General features: G+C 36.5%; 1 protein-coding gene across 1 annotated transcript in view; it reads left to right on the plus strand.

The window, feature by feature from the left end:
• The window catches only part of LOC115411443 (cadherin-18), a 492,272-nt gene that overhangs the window by 167,234 nt on the left and 303,807 nt on the right, over nt 1-21,231 (plus strand). The window contains exon 5 of the mRNA XM_030123571.1: nt 9,994-10,161. Coding sequence (XP_029979431.1) covers nt 9,994-10,161 — 168 coding nt within the window. The remainder of the gene's footprint in view (nt 1-9,993; nt 10,162-21,231) is intronic.

A 21,231-nucleotide genomic window follows, 5' to 3' on the forward strand; every position in this document is an offset into this window, starting at 1 on the left:
GCCAAGGTCTGGTGGTCTCAAGGACCCTAGGTTAAGTAATGCTAAGGCTCCAGTTAATAACAAAACACTTCCAATAAAGGCTGCATCATTACAGAAAAGTGGCTGCAAGCACTTTGATTCCTTTTGAAACCAACAAAAGTAGCAAATCCATGCTGAGACCTTGCCTTTGAAGAGAAAGGTACAAGAAAAAAAAAAAAAAAAAAATCCTATGCTTTAGTTCTGATTCCTAACAATGTTTTGTTGAATAGACTTATTTTATGGAAGTAAATCTGTCATTAGATTTTGAATTATAAAAGATGTTGAATTTGTAGCACAGAATTTTTTTTTGCACTGAAATTAAGTATCTGATTTTTTGCACTGAAATTAAGTATCTGATTTTTTGCACTGAAATTAAGTATCTGATTTTTTTTTTTTTTGCACTGAAATTAAGTATCGGAATTTTTTTTTTGGACTGAAATTAAGTATCTGATTTTTTTTAATTTTTTGCGCTGAAATTAAGTATCAGAATTTTGTTTGGACTGAAATTAAGTATCTGATTTTTTTTTTTTTTTTTTTTTTTTTTTTTGCGCTGAAATTAAGTATCTGATTTTTTTTTTTTGCACTGAAATTAAGTATCGGAATTTTTTTTTTTGACTGAAATTAAGTATCTGATTTTTTTTTTTTTTTTTGCGCTGAAATTAAGTATCAGAATTTGTTTTGGACTGAAATTAAGTATTTGATTTTTTTTTTTTTTTTTTTTTTTTTTTTGCGCTGAAATTAAGTATTGGAATTTTGTTTTGGACTGAAATTAAGTATCTGATTTTTTTTTTTTTTTTTTTTTTAAACCTGTCAGATAACCATGGAACATCTAAACCAGGGGTGTCAAACATGCGGCCCGGGGGCCAAATGCGGTCCGCCAAAGGGTACAGTTGGGCCCCTGGGATGTTTTTGGCCAAGTGCAAAAATTCCACAGTCTTGATTGAATTAAGCAAAAAATAAATAAAAGTTAGCTTGAATTAAGGAAAAAAAATCTTGAATTAAGCCAAATAAAAATCTTCAATTAAGTAAAAAAAAAAAAAAAAATCTTCAATTAAGCCAAAAAAAAAAAAAAATCTCAAATTTAGCAAAAAATCTTGAATCAAGCTGAAAAAAATCTTCAATTAAGTAAAAAAAAAAAAAAATCTTGAATTAAGCAAAAAAAAAAAACAACCTTCAATTAAGCTTAAAAAAATCCTCAATTAAGTAAAAAAATCTTCAATTACATTAAAAAAATCTTGAATTAAGCCAAAAAAAAAATCTTCAATTAAGTAAAAAAAATCTTCAATTAAGCAGAAAAAAAAAAACTTCAATTAAGCTAAAAAAAAAAAAAATCTTCAGTTAAGTAAAAAAAATCTTCAATTAAGAAAAAAAAAAAAAAAAATCTTGAATTAAGCAAAAAAAAAAAAAATCTTCAATGAAGTAAAAAATCTAGAATCAACAACTTACATTTTTTTCTTTGTTGTAGTGCAAAAAATAACATTAAATTATGAAAATATTGACATTTACAAACTACACTAAAATGTGAATGACCTGAACAAATATGAACAACCTGACATGTCTAAAGAAAATTCAGCACAATTTTAACAATTTTTCTGCCTGTTCCTCAGTGTTTAGTGTCTTTGTAGATCTGATCCATAATGCACATGGACAAATGAGAAGTTGACGAATAATATTGTTAAAATTGCACAAAATTTTCCTCACATTTTTAAATTTAAATTTCAGTTCTTTCATGTTTTTTTTTTTTTTTTTTTTTGAAAGTTTATAAAAGTAAGTATTTTCATAATTTAATTTTTTTTTTTTTTTTTTTAACACTAAAACAAAGACAAAAATTTGGAGTTGTCATTATTTATAGGTTATTATGTTATTATTTTTCTGGTCCGGCCCACTGCAGAATTTAGCTGAATAAGGCCCCTGAACTAAAATGACTTTGACACCTGTGGTCTAAAGGCTGAAAATATATAAAATTCAAACTCCTTGACAAGCAATGCAACTACAAAAAAGTGCATTTGTTTTATTTCACCTCTCTGAACATGAAGGTATTATTTCTGGTCTGCCTGGTCAAGACATAGTGGGCCACTAGATAAATATAAACCAGAGAATCAATAGTGTTAGAGTTTATTCTGACGTGTGGTTACAGTGTTGAAAATTAGATTCTTTTTCTCATTTATAGAAACATCAACATCCTGTCAAGACTAGACTTATAAATGTTATGTTTTTCCGAAAGTCTGTCAATTCGAATTGCAATTTAAAGTAAAACACAGACAAGGTTGGACAGTCCTGTTCAGTTCTGCCGAAATCTAAAATAATACTTAAAATATCCCTTCCCAGATAGATACAGGGTATGTTTCAATAATCCTTTTTGTTGATTCTGTGCTAATGAGCCAGGTTAGCAGACAGCCTGGATGACTTTATCCAGGCTCAGTGTGACAGACGACGTGTAACCTAAGATCCTCTGGATCTTAATACTGTTGCCTGTCTTGACCCACTTTTAATGATTATTCTGCCTGCAGCGAGTGGATTAGTCCTGTCTATAGAGTCCTGAAGAAAGAAGCGGGGAAATGAGCTATTGTACAAGATAGGCACTACTGCCTCATTTGTGAAATTAGGAAATCGTAAAACGGCATTAATTTAATGTTGAATGTTACTTAAGATTATATTTCTAAAACTTTTATTCCAGGAAGACATAAAGTGGAAATAACTGTTGATTCCATGGAAAAAATGCCTGCCTGGTCCACCATTAAACCAAAATGACCTTCACATGTGCATTTGAACCCTTAGGGGTCTGAGCCTATTTTTGGCCGTTTTTGAGTACTTTTGATTTTGCCTTTATATATTATACAAGAAAAGTTTACTATACCCATGTTTGGTATCTTTTTTTTTCAGCACAACTTCATCTATCTCAGGGCTGTCAAACTCATTTTAGTTCAGGGGCCACATTCAGCTAAATTTGATCTGAAATGGGCCGAACCAGTAAAATAATAACATAATAATATATAATTAATGTCAACTCCAATTTTTTTCTCTGTTTTAGAGCAAAAAAAAAAAGTTAATTTACATTATGAACAGGTTTATATCTACAAACGATCCTTTCAAAAGATGTGAGTACAATGAACAACTGAAAAAATAAGTGTAATTTTAACAATAATCTGCCTCAGTTTATCATTTACACATGTGTATTATAACGTACAGATCACAGTGGATCTACAACACACAAAACATTTAATAACAGACAGAAAATTGTTAAAATTGTACTTACTTCTCTTAAGACATTTCTGGTTATTCGCATTTTTTTTTTTTTTTTTTTTGCAAAATTACAACTTTGTTTTAGTGTAAATACATGAAAATATTTACATTTACATGGAGAAACATTGGAGTTGTCATTATTTCTATGTTATTATGAAAGTATTTGACTGGTCCTGCCCACTTGAGATTGAATTGGTCTGAATGTGGAACCTGAACTAAAAGGATTGTTAATATCTTCAGTGTAATTTTTGCATTTCACAAATTCATCCCAAGGGCCGGAATGGACCCTTTGGTGGGCCGGATTTAGCCCTGGGCTGCATGTTTGACACCTGTGATCTATGTCATCTGTCTATTATTTTTTCACTTTAACCTACTATATCAACGCAAAAGGCCAAAAAACACACAAAAAATCTAAAATCCGATTTGAAAAATTTATAGAATTTATTGCATAAATAATACAAAGATGCTTAATGAATTTTCAAAGACTTTAAAAGTGAATATTGGTTCCAAATCTTAGGTATATGAAATTGAAATTCTAATAAATTAAAACTGTACTCAAATATTTGACATAAAAGCCTATCTTTACATAGGTGTTTTCTCTGGTTTTCGCACCCCCCCCAGTCCTCCTGGTTTCCACATCCAGTTCAGGTGGGGGTCATCCTCACCTTATCTGTAATGCTAATGCAGTCTGTGGATTAGAATAACGCAGATTCGGCTAGTTTTTTGCATTTTGAAAAAGGACAAAAAATGACAAAGATATGGTCAGAAATATAACCCCCCTCCCCACCACCACCACCACCACCTCATTTTCATACTTTCACTCACATTTGTTTGCTCCGGTTTCAAACCCTCATATCTCTGCTTGTATTTGCTCTATCAACATCAAAATAAAAAGTGAGAGAGCGTTTCAAGTCCACACTTTCAGATGCAATTGTCCCCAGTCCACAGTCACAGGGCCGTGACCGTGGACCCCTAAGGGTTAGTTTTATTTATTTATTATTTATTTATTTAATAGGGACAGTGCATATTAATGAACATCTACAACAATTGCAGCTGTAAATATGCCAGATTGTAGCAGCAGTGCTAATTTCCATCTGTAGTCCCTAGGCAGGTGACAAGAAAGACAACTGACAAAAAGGCAAAATATTGTAAAAGACATTATAAAAAAACGGTACAAAGAATGCAAAACATCCTAAAAACACACAGGACAACATAGTGAGGATGATCTACTGATGGTCACAGGCTTGGTTTTCCTTCATCCAATGTTTAAGTTGTGATTTGAAGGAGGCATATGATTGTGAGTCTCTTATGTTGAGCGGTAAACTGTTCCCATATTCAGTCCCAGTGACTGAAAGTGCAGTTTGTCCAAAAGTGTGCGCCTGTGTGGCACCTCACAGTCTCCTCGAGCTGTGGCCCTGGTGACCATCCCACTGACAGAGCGGGATTTGATAAAATCTGTCAAGGGAGGAGGGGCGAATCCATGCAAGACTTTAAATATCAAGCAAGCATTTTTAAAATTCACAAAATTATTAAAATTAAGAATTTATATTTATCTAAAACAATGCAATGGTGAAAATTAAGTGGGTTTTTTTTTTTATCAAATATTTTTATGGCTTTTTTAAAAAGTGATTCTAAAGGTTTGAGTGATGTGCCAGCAGCAAGTGACCAGGACGTTATGCAGTATTCAATATGAGAGAAAATCATGGAGTGTAAAAACATCTTAGCAGCATGTAGGGTCAAGAAGGGTCTGACTTGTTTAAAATTTTGTACAAGAACTGCTTAATGTGTCAGTAACCCAACAATTAACAGCCAAATATAACAGCAACTAACATTTTGTAGTGGCGAAGGATAAAAACAGCTAATTACCAATGATAATCTAATACACCTGTGATCTACAAGAAAACTGTAGGTTGGCACTTCTCTAGCATTTGCTCAAATTTGGTTCATTTGGCTCAAACTTAACCCATAAAGACCCGGTGTTAATTTTTGTGTCAATTCCTGATTGATTTTTTCTCTCTATTTCACCTTTCTTAAGCCTTTATTGGACAAGTGACTATTTTTGGTCATTTCCACATAAATAAAGTTCAAATGGATTATGTGGATGTTGACAAGTGTCTGTACAGGGGTTGGACAAAATAATGGAAACACCTTAAAAAATCAACAAATATAATTTAATATGGTGTAGGTCCGCCTTTTGCGGCAATTACAGCCTCAATTCTCCGAGGTATTGATTCATACAACTTGTGAATTGTTTCCAAAGGAATTTTAAGCCATTCTTCAGTTAGAATACCCTCCAATTCTTTTAGAGACGATGGCGGTGGAAATCGACGTCTTACTTGAATCTCTAAAACTGACCATAAATGCTCAATAATGTTGAGGTCTGGGGACTGTGCCGGCCATACGAGATGCTCAACTTCATTAGAATGTTCCTCCTGCCATTCTTTAACAATTCTAGCTGTATGGATTGGGGCATTATCATCTTGAGGTGAAGGTGTTTCCATTATTTTGTCCAACCCCTGTATGTTGTTGTAATGTTCTAAATACATGTTGGTGTCACATTACATACGGTTTTTTAAAACATTTTTTGATATTTCCTTTTTTTTGCCACTTACTGGTAAGGAACCAAATATGGTACTCCATTGACCTTGATTTTCTACATAATGATGAAAATATTTGTAAAATTTCTCAAAGGTAATAAATTCTTGTTATGTCCACCAATAACACACTATGGGTGACATTTTGAATTTCACAGTTTTTCTATGAGTGAACTATAAAGGGTTAAGTGATGTATCATCACTGATTACAATACTCTCCTCTGTATTTTGGAATTTTAAACATGACATGTCAATGCAAACCCTTTTTACTAAAGAAATATTATTGCTATAAATTGCTAACAGATTGAGTTTGTGGTGAAAATGATAATTCCTGGGAATATATTGTCTTCTATGATTTTTATGTGTGCACAGTAGATAATTACGACACAATTTAAAGTTTTTTTGATGTTCTCTAACAAAATACTTCCTGTCTGTATTTCAGAGATTTTCCCCTGGCCTCGCAGCTATAGAAAAATATGTCAATTAAGTGTAATAATGTTTGATACAGATACAAGAGTGTGTTTTTTAACACTTCTAGTAATGCTAATTGTCCTTTTTGCTGCCAAGGCCAAGCAAACATTAAGCACATCAGCAGTGTTTGTAAAAAGGGTAATTGCATTTAATTGATTCACCTGCTTCTGTAAGTGGAATGACCAATAGAGACAAACAGTTGTTTTATATTCAGTTATTGATATCTTTGTGAAAAAAAGTGGATTTTTCTTCAATTTTCTGTTTTGGATATAATAACCCTCAACTTTAGTCTGAGCTTTGATAAATATCTACATGATCAGTGAATTAAATTATGTAAAATATTTGATTTTGACTGAAAAAATGCAAAATACAGAGGATAATATTATAGTAAATGGTGATAAATCACTTAGGAAATGTTAAAAAGACAGAAAAAATCATTTGACAACTGCCACAAAAGTCACACTGGGTGTTTATGGGTTCATTCATTGTCTCAAACCATCTTCACAAAATGTCACCACAATGATTCCACTCACATCAGGAGGTAAAAGTCCACTTCCCCTTGCGTCCGGTTGCTTTCTCATTTCCTGGCGGTCTCCTGGCCGGCTGTTGTGTATTATGGCAGGGTTCACAAAGTTCATGAGTACACAGGTTTAGTGGTTGCCAGAGGGTCTTGCTCTGGGAAAAGTGAGATTTACAATGAAAACCGATGTAACTAGTAGAACATATTGAATCATGCTCCATGCTGTGATGCAGTTTGAGAAGCTGAAATGGCCAATTAAACCTCCAGCACAGATATAGACGAGCACACAAAGCTAAATTGATAAGCAGACATGTTAAGACGGCACACAAAACACACCCCACGCCGCCAAGGAAACGCCAAAGACGTGCCTCCTATTGGTCCAATCAGTCAGACAGAAGCATCCCAGGCAGATTCTGTGTTCTTTTTTTTTTTTTTTGGCTTGTTTACATATTTCTATCTATCTATCTATCTATCTATCTATCTTTCTATCTATCTATCTATCTATCTATCTATCTATCTATCTATCTATCTATCTATCTATCTATCTATCTATCTATCTATCTATCTATCTATCTATCTATCTATCTATCTATCTATCTATCTATCTATCTATTCATTGTTTTGTTCTATTTGTTCATTGTGCTACTTATCTGTTTATTTTTGTTCATTTCTTGCCCATTTTGCTCAGTTTTTATTCATTTACTTCATTTTTCATTGATTCTGTTGCTTATATTTGTCCATTTTGTTGTTTTTTTTTTTACTTATTTTGATGCCTACTTTCATTGTTGTTCATTTTTGTCTCATTTTTGTTCATTTCTCATTGATTGTTTTGCATTTTTGTCCATTTTGTTCCTTCGTTTGTTCATGTTTTACTTGTTTTGTTGCTTATATTCATCATTTATATTCATTTCGTTTCTATCTATCTATCTATCTATCTATCTATCTATCTATCTATCTATCTATCTATCTATCTATCTATCTATCTATCTATCTATCTGACTTTTCATCATTTTGTTCTTTTTGTTCATTGTGCTAAGTATTTATATTATTTTTGTTCATTTTCTTGGCCATTTTGGTCAGTTTTTATTCATTTTACCTCATTTTTGTTAATTTTTCATAGATTTTTTTTTTTTCATTTTTGTCCATTTTGTTCCTTATTTTGTCTATCATCTATCTATCCCTCTAAACTGATAAGCAGACATGTTAAGACGATGCACAAACACACCCACGCGGCCAAGGAAATTCGAAAGACATGCCTCCTATTTGGTCCAATCAATCAGACAGAAGCATCACAGGCAGATTCTGTTTTTTTTTTTTTTTTTTTTTTGGCTTGTTAACATGTAGTGTGCTGTAGAGGTGCAGTCATATATCACTGAGTTAGCATTGTGAAAGTTCATGGCTGTGTTTGCTGTGTTATTGTAGTAATAAACATGATTGAGTGGGTGCCTTATAAAGTGCATTCTGGCCCGATCCAAGGTTGCATAGTCATTTTAAATATAATGAAAAGTGAGCGAAGGCTAACCTTGACAATGAGCGACCAGGGAGAATCAAAGATGAGAGCAAGGGGGAGTTTTTATGTGTTTGTCTTTAAAGGAAAATGGGACTCGTCCAATAATAAAAAGACATGTTTGTGGAGGAGAACATTTGTAACATTATGACGGTATGAATTGTGGGCTTTTTATAGTTGCTATGAACCACAGGGTATCTGTCTTATTTAAAAAGAGACGTAAAAAGAATGTATAATTCAGCAGGTTAAAGGCTTGAGGTTTTTTTTTTTTTTTCTTTCAGGTTTGTTTGTTTCCACGTAGCCTCTTAAACCTGGCAACTGCTGTTCTGTCTGTGTTGCCATGGTAATGCTATGGGACACTTATAGAAATATATACATTATACATCTATGTAACCAAAAGAACATCACTTAACCTTTTATTGGGCACTCATTCCCTGGTCATGGAACACTGGACCAGCTATATACTTGTCATCGGGTGCTTGAGGGTTCATGGGAGTTCGCCCAGCTGGTCCACATGTGTTTTGTGGATTTGGAGAAGGCGTTCGACCGTGTCCCTCGTGGTATCCTGTGGGGGGTGCTTTGGGAGTATGGGGTCCGGGGCCCTCTGCTAAGGGCAGTCCAGTCCTTGTATGACCGAAGCAGGAACCTGGCTCACATTGCCGGCAGTAAGTCAGACCTGTTCCAGGTGCATGTTGGACTCCGGCAGGGCTGCCCTTTGTCACCGGTTCTGTTCATAATTGTTATGGACAGAATTTCTAGGTGCAGCCAGGGGCCAGAGGGGGTCCGGTTTGGGGACCACAGGATTTTGTCTCTGCTTTTTGCAGATGACGTTGTCCTGTTGGCCTCATTGAACCTGGACCTTCAGTGTGCCCTTGGGCGGTTTGCAGCCAAGTGTGAAGTAAGCGGGATGAGGATCAGCACCTCCAAATCCGAGGCCATAGTTCTCGACCGGAAAAAAGGTGGTCTGCCCTCTCCGGGTCTGTGGGGAGGTCTTTGCCCCAAGTGGAGGAGTTCAAGTATCTTAGAGTCTTGTTCACGAGTGAGGGAAGGATGGAGCGTGAGATTGACAGACGGATCGGTGCAGCGTCTGCAGTGATGCGGTCACTGTACCGGTCAGTTGTGGTGAAGAAGGAGCTGAGCCGAGAGGTGAAGCTCTCAATTTACTGGTCAATCTATGTTCCTACCCTCACCTATGGTCATGAGCTTTGGGTCATCACTTAAAGGACAAGATCCTGGATACAAGCGGTCGAAATGAGTTTCCTCTGCAGGTGGCTGGGCGCACCCTTAGGGATAGGGTGAGGAGCTTAGGTCACCAGGGAGGAGCTTGGAGTAGAGCCGCTGCTCCTCCACATTGAGAGGGGTCAGCTGAGGTGGCTCAGGCATCTGTTTCGGATGCCTCCTGGACGCCTCCCCCCGGAAGAGCTGGAGGAGGTGTCTGGGGAGAGGGAAGACTGGGCATCCCTGCTTAGACTGTTACCCACGCGACCTGGCCCCGGATGAAGCGGAAGATAATGGATGGATGGAATAATGCTATGCTAGGCTATGCTATGTTCTGTATTGCAATGAAATGATTCTGAATGGAAACAAATGGACCGTGGCTTGACACTCACATGTATGTTTTTTTTTTTCCATTGATGCAGGAATTATCAGGACTGCCTTAGCTAACATGGACCGGGAAGCCAGAGAACACTACACTGTTGTTATTCAAGCCAAAGACATGGCAGGCCAGGTCGGAGGCCTCTCTGGCTCCACCACCATCAACATCACCCTCACAGATGTCAACGACAACCCGCCTAAGTTCCCCCAAAGTATGTATACAACAGATAACACTTTAACCGACAAAATGAAATCAGTGTTGCTTCATGTATCCCTTCATGACTTAATCATGAGGATAATTTAGTTTTACCAAGTGACTATTCTTACCTTCTACTGAATATTTTAGCTTGTGTTACATTAATCTGACAAACTGACTGAAAATGCACTAAGCTATTCTTAGCATGGTTTTGCCTTGAGCAGAAGACCTCTACTCTGCCTGCAGCAGCACGTTACCTGAAGAGCATTTAATGTGAAGAGTTCTGTGTTTTAATAGTGGAAATGTAATCATCCTTAAAAAAAAAAAAAAAAAAGTCTTAGTATTATAGGTCTCAGCTGTGTAATTTTATTTTTTTTCTACTTTTCCTCAAGTGATAGACCATCTGTAAATTAGTATTCGCAGCAATTTCTTTTAATGATCACATTTTCATGCACAAATTGTTTAATCATAAATCAAATCATGATTATTGAGGTTTCCTTCACAGAAATTCCACATTCCTCTCAGTAAAGTGCGTCATTATTGCACCATTCTATCTGAATTTTCTTAAATTACCAAAAAATTAGCCGAGCATTCGTCAAAACCATCTGTTTTGCTTTCAAAAATTTCTCCATTTTAGTGATAAATTTAAGTAATAATAAAGTCGCAACTCTTTGTCTTTGAAGCTGCCTCATCAACCACAATCACCCTTCGGCTCTGAGTTTTTTTTTCATTTCTTGCTGCTGTGAAGAACTAATTCAAAACCATCAACATTTTCTGAATAATCATCTGCCTTCGGAGTTGATATGCTCCACTGCAGTGCTATCACCCTTGGTTTTTGCATTAATGTCAGTTGAAGCACTGCAGAGCATTTTTAATGACATTCCCTCAGGAACAAATGGTGACAGATTTGAACTGCTTAGCTAAGCCCTTTTAGAAGAACATTTAGACAATGATATGAGGGCAGATCAGCCTGTGTTTAAAGGAGATTTTTTTTTTTTTTTGGTGCTCTCTCTAAATGGGTCCCCCCGCTCATTGTTCATCCGCAGAAAATTATGAGCTGTATGTCGTTGAATCAGCTCAAGTAGGAAAACCGGTGGGGAAGATCAAAGCCAACGACGAGGACCTCGGCATCAATGCAGACATCAAGTACAGCATCATTAACTCAGAGGGGGCCAACATGTTCTCCATATCCACCGACAGGGACACAAGGGAGGGAATCATCAGCCTCAAAAGGTAAGGCTGCTAGAACTCTCTAACAAATTTGTAATTAGGATAGAGGCTAAATTGTACCAGCAAAGGCATGGGAGGAAATAGACTGCCAGCTGAGATTAACTCTTTATCGGGCAAGTGACTATTTTTGGTAATTTCCACATACATTACAAGACAGTACAGGGTGGGGAAGCAAAATTTACAATGAACATTTAGTTGTTTTTTCTCAGCAGGCACTACGTCAATTGTTTTGAAACCAAACATATATTGATGTCATAATCATACCTAACACTATTATCCATACCTTTTCAGAAACTTTTGCCCATATGAGTAATCAGGAAAGCAAACGTCAAAGAGTGTGTGATTTGCTGAATGCACTCGTCACACCAAGGAGATTTCAAAAATAGTTGGAGTGTCCATAAAGACTGTTTATAATGGAAAGAAGAGAATGACTATGAGCAAAACTATTAGGAGAAAGTCGTGGAAGATACTATTAAAGAAGAATGGGAGAAGTTGTCACCCGAATATTTGAGGAACACTTGCGCAAGTTTCAGGAAGCGTGTGAAGGCAGTTATTGAGAAAGAAGGAGGACACAGAAAAAAACATTTTCTATTATGTCAATTTCTTGTGGCAAATAAATTCTCATGACTTTCAATAAACTAATTGGTCATACACTGTCTTTCAATCCCTGCCTCAAAATATTGTAAATTTTGCTTCCCACCCTATAACAGCAACAGTTACAGTGAGGGAACATTCTCAAGTCCGCAGAGTCTGTAAGGTCCACCTCTGCATGAACAGTGAGTGGACCTGGGCTCATTTCTGCCATACTTTGTTAAATTGGGTTTCTGTAAATTGGCTTAGAGTCTGGCTTTGACCAACTCTATATATAAAGTGTCATGAGATAACTTTTTTGTTGTGATCTGGCGCTATATAAATAAAATTTGACTGATTGAGTGATTTGATTGGTTTTCCCCTGTAAGTTGCTTTGGAAAAAAGCGTCTGCCAAATGCATAAACATAAACACAAAACATGAATTGTTAAGCCCAGCACAATGCAAAATGCATCTATTCAACGCATTTTGCGCCATCGCGTTTCTGGGCTCGCTCTTTGTTCATAAACAACTAGCGCAACGCAAAATGTGTTTGTGTGTTACTTCGTTAACCCCAACGTGACGCAAAATGCGCTATCCCGTTTCTGGGCTAGTTGGTTAAAAGTGTGCGCTCGCCCAGTCCTCGCTAAAGGCTGATTTTAACGCGGACCTCAGAGGTTGGCATTAGAAGGAGGATGTATTCTTGCAGCTTGTTGAGCCGCATTATGTAATAAATTCCCATTATGTAATAAAAAGTTCAAAATGTAATAATAAGAATGTCACGTCATCTTGTAATAAAGCCGCATTATGTAATAACTGATGCATTTTGTAATAACTACCTCAATGCATTATGTCGTAAATTTTTTTCACATTATGTAGTAAGTTATTACAATTTGAGAAGTTTATTACAAAATGCACTTGACACATTTTTATTTTCAGGAAAATGTAATGTGCTAAATTAATCTTTAAAGTGTGTGGTTAAAGTTCTGATTCATACCTGTAGCTCCTGTGACTAATTTCTTCTAAATTGCTCTGAAATTATATTAATTTGGATTGTTATTACATAATAAACCATATTATTACATTTTTTAAAATAAAATGTGTCATGTGGGAACACCCCTTGCTAGCAATTTTGCAAATAATTTTCATGGTTGATTCTATCAAATGCCTTAGACGCATCAATAAAGCATAGAAACACTGATGACTTAAGGCTTGTGTACCTAGATACAATCTCTTCTAGCACTATTTCTATAAGTGCTGTATAAAGGGTTAACAAGGATGCGAATGATTAAAAAACACAGTCTGTAAGTGTTTTATTAGGAACATCCTGCGTTTAGCTAATTAATTGATGTCCAAATGATGCTTTTTCCCCAACAGTCTTTGGATTACGAGAGAAAGAAGACCTACACCCTGCCACATCGAGGGAACGAATACACACGTCGATCCTCGCTTTTCCTATCTCGTTCTTTTAAAGACACTGCTACTCTAAAGATCTCAGTCGGTGATGTGGACGAGCCTCCTGTCTTTTCTATGGATTATTATATCATGGATGTTTATGAGAATTCGCCAGGCGGCACAGAAGTGGGCGCTGTAACAGCTCGAGATCCAGACAGCAATAACAGTCCAGTCAGGTAAGACATCCATGCTTTAACACCTCTGTGTGCTTGTAGATTGCCAATAGCAATGTGACATGTCCAAGTGTAATATTCACATCGCAGGAGCTGCCGTTTTTTTTGATAAAGGTAAAGTCTATCATGGTCGTATGTCATTAGAACGGAGCTCTGTGGTGATACAAAGATGCATCACCCTACGAATTATTTACCCCTGATGTAAGAAAAATGTGTTGTTATAGACTGCAGAAATAGTCACATTATTTTATAATTTTTTTTTTTTATTGTTTTGAAGCATTCACACGTATAGGCAAGTTAGAGTGAGCACTTAGCGTATTAAGGGGAGTTACATTGGGAAAGCGATCTGTAAAGAATAATTACAGAGGGTTTTTTCGAGGTTTTTTTTTTTTTTTTTTTTTTTTTTTTTTTTACAGTGTATGCACTGCCAAGCCAAATATTATTTCACCAATTTGATTTAACAAAGCAAATAGGTAAGAGCTTTCCATCAGGTAATTATAGCAAAGAATAATATGCACCAGCACCAGCTGCTTTATTTAACCCTAACTGATGTTGTAAGCAGCTTCTTATCTCTTAAACAACCATCTGTTTGTAGAGAGCATAAAGATTCAAAGATTCAAAAAATTTTGTTTGCCATTTGTGCATACATAGACACATAGGAACTTTTGTGCAGTCGTTCAGGGAGTCAGGCAAAAGATACTACAAAAAACACATAGTTCTTTAAAAAAAAAAAAAGTCCATTTACAGCTATAAACATATACACATATATATAAAAGTGCATAAAAACCAATAAAAGTGCATAAAATTGACCCAGGAGGACAATAAATAAAATGAAATAAATAAATACACCACATGGAGGTCGTCGTGTACAACGAGCTCATATATATAAACATACACACCTACACACATGCATATGCATACATATACACACATACATGTACACATACACACATACATTATATTGCACTATGTCCAGTTATTTTGCGTTGGCCAGGATTGGACTTTTTCAAAGGGAAATCTGGTTTGATGAGTCCAGATTGACCCTGTTCCAGACTGAGAAGAGATTACCCATCATGCCTAGTGCCTACAGTATAAGCCTATGGGGCCAGTGTTCGGATCTGGGGTTGATTCAGTTGGTCAAGTCTAGGTCCAGCAATGTAGTGTGTCCAAAAAAATGGACACATGTATTGAATGGCCAAGTAGGAACATCAGTGGATTTTTCTTTGCAGATGATACTGGCATATTCCAACATGACAAAACTAGAATTGAAAGTGTTTCAGAGTGTTTCAAAGAGTGTAAGGCTTCATTTTTACATTTGGATTGGCCTCCTTATAGACCAGACCTGAACTCCATTGAGAATATACATATGGGATGTGCAGGAGAAGACTACATATTGACCCGACTCTCATCTTTATATAAGATCTTGGAGAAAAATGAATGCAATGCCAGGGTGAATGTATTTCAGCTAAAGGTCATCCTATGAAATATGCATGCCTTTTTTTTCTTTTTGACCCAGTGTGTTTACCTGATGTAATGATGTTCACATTGGTAACAAACGAATGGAAGTATTCAATGGGAGTGGTATGTTTTAGGATGCCTACGCCTCCATTCACTGGGCACTGTAGGCCGATGAATTATTTGATGCAAATGCAAATGATGTGAATTGAGTTCTTGGTTTTTCATGGTCACCAAGTCGTCAGGGGTTGAACACCTGTGGGAGATTTTCGACTATTGTGGACTGGATGTTTGATGTATGTACCGTGCAATTTAGAGGATACGTAATCAGAATGGCAGAACAATATCTTAAGATGGAGCTAAAAAATGTAACCCTACATCCTAGTGAGAAATGAATATGATATAGTTGTTGTCGCTGGATAAAACTATAACAAGAAATTTAGTACGACCAACTCACAGTGTGACTGCTGTTACTACTTCTAATTCTACTGATGCAGAACTAAATGCATTGATCAACATAACACATACATTATGCATGCAAAAATTACTAGTCCACAGTCTCCCTGTCCTCAACTTTCATTTTTTAAAATAAATGTCACTGTTGTAGCAGAATGACCTTTAACTTAGCTTTGCTGTTTGTAGCTATACTGCTGAAATTTCACCGTTTTGTTAATGCTGTTAGACAGCGCTCTCTGCCACTATCATTAAACCACCAAATGAAAGAAATCACTTTTGGAATAATGGTGTTTCATCCCTCCAGTACAGTTTGGAAACTTGAATAAATTCTAAAGCCCCATTGAAGCTGTTTTGGAGGTATGTACTGGTGCAAACTCCTTACTGAAATATTAAAGGTGCTTTGCTACACAAACCATTTTTACTTGTATTTTTTGAAATAGGTTAGGTCCAGGTGTTTGTTTATGTAGTGAATTTGAACAATGAACCACTACCCTCCTCTGTCTGCTATTGCCACTAAAAAGAAATAAGCAGAGAAATCACGTCAGTTAGAAAAGCTGGTCAGTGTGACGTGTTAAAGCACTGAGCTCATTACTATTTATGGCCACGCCCACAGAAATTGTCTAGCGCAGTGGACCAGGTTTTAAAGGTCCCGTATTATTGCTATTTTTTCAGTCACGTCATATAGGTCTCAGAAGCCCAAAAACATAGTATTTAAGTTTTTCGCCCCAAAATCATTTGTTCGGAGTTTCAGCGGTCAAAAAAGTCCCTCTCACCACCCTCCTCAGAACAGGCTGTTTCTGGGCCTGCTTCCGGGTATGCAAATGAACGCATCTGTCCACGCCCACTCCCCTCCCCTCTCTGGGAGAGGACGCGGCTTACGAATACACAAGTCACCTGTCTGAAATGCCCCTCTCTCGTCTACAATACACGTCTCAGACAGAACGTCTTTCCAAACACTGGCTTTCTTTGCCTTGAGGCGTGATTGAGCCCCAACGGAAAACGGCGGTGTTGTGTCGGGTTCGTGGACCTGACACGGAAAGACGCCTGCCGCCACTAATGCAGGCAGCTGCTAACAAGCTTGATGCTAACTATACTGATGCCAACCACAAAAGGCCCGCGTTCAAAGTAGTTCTGTTGAATGTCTCTTGATATTATCAGCTCTTGCATGTTAACAGGGACGCAAACGTTAGCAGCAGTAACCGAGCTATGTTAGCTGCCATGCTAACGTTAGACGTACACATCAACAACCACCAGCTTATCCTTAATGTAGGGTTATGCAGTAAAGATACAAAAAAATGATAAGAACTTACATCTCCCACACTTGTACTTGGGTCACGAAGCGTTGGTACTGCGTCCTTCTTGATTCGGAGTCTTTGTGCTAAGCCGGAGCTGTATGGGCCCATGTTCGAAAAACACTCGTCCATGAAATGCCAGGAACACACATACAAGTGTTTGGGAATGTTTGGTACGAGCATCACAGATATAATCCAGCCACTTTTTTCGGAGAGGCTCAGAAGTGGGGAGCAAAAATAAACTATCGTGTTGGTGTGTGCAGCCAACACCACAACTTGCGTGTCTCGCCTTCGCCATGTTTGTTGTCCAAGAGGTACTTTGCCAGGGTGGGGCTCGCTTTGCCAGGGTGAGGCTTACCTTTTCATGCAGGGTGGGGGCACAGTCAGGGGGAGGAATTAAATCTGCTTATGTTGTCATAAGTGGACCCAACTCAAACTCGGCCGTTTGAGCAGGCATTTTCACAAAATGTGGTGTAGCAAGGCAGGGAGGAAACAGACAGTTTTCAAATTTGAACCTCATAATGAGGCTACTGCAACACACACTACTGTAAGAAAACTTTCACAAAGTGAGATTTGCATAATATGGGACCTTTAATATACAACAAGCTGGAGCGCCGTAAAGGAGGGGTAAACATGACAAATTTGTGAGGTCCAGCATTCCCGGCGGGCCCATAGAGAAGTGGAGGGGCCCAGTGGAAACAGGGTAGAAGTTGGGAAAATTCCGTGCAAGGTCCGCCATACAAGAGAAGCATAGAAGCCAGGAGTCGGATGTTTAAAGCATGTTAAGTTTCACTTTCGGTCTGCCAGTTCCTCTACTACACAGGTGTCAAACATGCGGCCCGGGGGCCAAATCTGGCCCGCCAAAGGTTCCATTCTGGCCCGCATGATGAAAGTGCAAAAATGAACCTGAACAGTCCAGGTTGTCCAAATCATTTTGGTTCAGGTTCCACATACAGACCAATGTGATCTCCAGTAAAAATAACAACACAATAACCCATAAATAATGACAACGACAAATTTTCTTTGTGGAAAATTATGTGGAAAAAATTGACATGAAAAAAATAGTATTACACTGTGAAAATATTTACATTTACAAAACTGTTCTTTCACAATAAAATGCAAATAAATACATAAATAAAAACAAAGATGAACAACCCGAAATGTGCAATTTTAACAAAATTCTGCCTGTTGGTAAATGTTTGGTGCATTTATGGATCCACTGTGATCTCTTGTTTTGTTAATAATAAGAGATGTAGTATTGGAGAAATTGTTCAAATTTTAGTGCCAAACTCCAAAATTTTAACAATATTCTGCCTGTTACCAAATGTTTATGGAACATTGTGTGTAAATGTACATGTGTAAGTAATAAGTCGAGGTATAACATTGTTAAAATTGCACTAATTTTTCAAATGAAATTTCAGTTTTTTCAAGTTATTAGCATCTTTTTTGTAAAATGTAAATATTTTCATAATTTAATTGTTTGTTTGTTTTTTTTGTACTAAAACAAAAACAAAAACTTGGATTTGTCATTATTTTAAGTCATTAAGTCATTATTTTACTGGTCTGGCCCACTTGAGATCAAATTGGGCTAAATATGGCCCCTGAACCAAATGAGTTTGACACCGCTGCTCTACTTGTTGTGCAGGGTTGAAAAGCCAGGCTCTCATTGGCTAGCTGTTAGCCAATCAGTGTCAAGCAGATTAGCATGTTGAATATTCATGAGAACTGGCGCAACTCAAATTAAGTCTGTTGTACTGAATTCTACTCCCTGCCGAAAATTGCTCCCTCTTTCTAAGTCAACCATGAAAAGGACATAATTGTAGTTATGTTTTTTATCTGGTTAATATTAAAGAATGTGCAAACTGTGAGGTATATAAAACTTTCTAAAGTTAAATCTTCGATACACAACATACAAAATATGTAACAATAAAAACAGATACACCCGTGGCTGGGGATGCACTTTTCGACAGGGAGCAGAATTCGGCACCAGGTACTGCCGAAAACTGCATCCCCCATCAAAGGAGTGAAAACTTTAGTAGCTCACTTTTGGAGCTCTCTGGTGTGGCACGGGGAATTTGGTGCACATTGTCGTCTTTGAGTTGGACTTAGGAATGGGGAGCTTTTTTCGGCAGTTGCTGTGTGATGCAGTTTTCAGCAGGGTGTAGAATTGGCCCAACAGAGTCTCCAGCAGGCTTTCTATACCATGTTAGAATGGCTTGAAACTTGGTAACAAAGGCATTTTTTCCACAAAAAATGTTAGAGTCCATGGTAGAACTTCAGACATTAGCACACAAGTAATGAAATACATGTGGCAGGGCAACTTTAACCCTCCGGTATCCAGGTGCGCTTTTTAGGCACACTTTCCACTTCTCGTTAAAAAAACTTCATATTATTTTTCACAATTTAAATAAGGTTAGAATTTAAAAGTTGTTCATTTGTGCATGATCTTTAAAATTCTGGCCACCAACTAAAATGTGCACATTGTGAACAAAAGAAAATTACAAGACTAGCATCTGTCTGCCAAGTGTGCCTAAAACGCACTATTTCTTCCATTATAACCACTGTTTTTGATCCGTAAGCCATTAAGGCATAAATCCTGCTTTTACTGATATCTGGGCTTCATTTGAGAGGTGAGGGTCTAAATTAATTTATTAACGTTGTTAATGTTGCTGTTAATCATTGACATATGCCAGGCTGCAAAAATCAAATAATATGTAATCCAATTTTTATGTAGTATTTAAAAAAAACAACATATTTTGTGTTTTTTGCATCAAAAAATGTAGTGACATGAAGAAAAGAGTTCATTTAAAAGGTTAAAAAAAAATCTAAAATGAATGATTATTTATGTATGATTAGGGCTGACCTTGATTTACAAAAATAAAATCAAATTAGAGCAGAAAAATAAATCCATATATAATATTCAATAGTTTGATTTGTGGGTGTGCATTTTACGCACACTTGTTGACAGATGCTAGTATTTTTGAACATTTGACTTAGTGCCAGAAATAATAATGCAAATTAACCAGTGTTGGAGTTAATCATTGACATATGCCAGGATGAAAAAATCTAATAATATGTGATCCACTTTTTCTGTAGTATATTGAAAAAAATATTTTTTTGTGTTTTTTGCATCCAGTAAATGGTTGGTTTAAAATACAAACACGGCATTTAAAGGGTTAAAAAAAGTTGATGAAATAATAAAAAAAAGTGTAAAAGAATTAAAAACAAACTGTATGAAAAATTTTTTGACATTATTCCACAAGTGTGCCAAAAAGGCGCACTTGGTGCTCAGTAAGGGCCTAGCTGGGGGATACCGGAGGGTTAAAGACACTAATACCATCCATGTGCCAGCAAGATACCAAACAACTTCTGTAAAATGATTTGACTGTTGCAGAGAAAAGTTAGACTGTCTAGACATCAGGCGGACTCCCTTCATCTTAGCCCATTAATGTGAGATAGTCGTAAAGCTAAAACCGGTTAAATGTTATTGTAATTTTGATGCCTTGGTCGATGCAAACAGTGCTTGTCTGTTGTCATAGCACCAAACACAGAGCAGCAAACTGCTTTTTAAAAATAGATTAAATTCCTGATGTTACATGTTCAATTTAAGCAGAAATATAGTAACAGAATCCAGCGTTTGGGGAGTTGGGGAAACTGATTATGCTGGATCATAATCCACCCATGAGACATAGTTGTTTACTCCGTTCAATTTTGCTCTTCTTTCTTTCCATTAGAGTAGTTTTACCACCCCTGTATCGAGGACTGTTGGGTCATTTTAATACATAGTTAACTTTTAAAGGTCTGACTGGCAAACCAAAGCATGTACTGATCGAAAATATTCATTCCCTTTTCAACCACTAATCATGTCAATACAGGGAAATAATTTAGGTAAAACTCAGATTGTCAGTTTTTCTTTGGCATCAGATATTTTACATTTGGAAGCTCTGGAAATGCTGTTATTTTCTTTTACATTGAGACGCCAATAAAACCCATATAGTTTAGAGACCCATATAGAGATCACCACATAGTGCTTTATTGGTTGTATATACTGTATGTTGTATGGAAAGATGTATATTTGAATAGCTGTTGACTCTTTGGATACAGAGAGTCATCCTATAGTGATTGAGAAAATGCCATGAGTTTTACTGGAATTCCTAGAACTGAGTGCTAAAGGTGTGTCCAGAGCAATGGAAAAGCAACCACTGTTACTAATGAAACAAGAGTGCTTTATATTTGAATTAAATTTTAATATCTGGAAGAAAAAAAAACATATAGTTTGACAATGACAGTGGTTGCAGACCCTTTTTTACATTTAGTTAATGATATAGTTTGTGGAAAAGGTCACTTTTTCTTCAGTTTTCTCTGTTTTGATTAATAACCATTGCATTTCCTTTTAGCTTTTATCAACAAGTACACGATCAGTAAATTAAATACAGTAAAAACCTGATTTTCACAAC

The sequence above is a fragment of the Sphaeramia orbicularis genome, chromosome 20 (genome assembly GCF_902148855.1).
Source record: "Sphaeramia orbicularis chromosome 20, fSphaOr1.1, whole genome shotgun sequence".
Lineage (NCBI taxonomy): Eukaryota > Metazoa > Chordata > Actinopteri > Kurtiformes > Apogonidae > Sphaeramia > Sphaeramia orbicularis.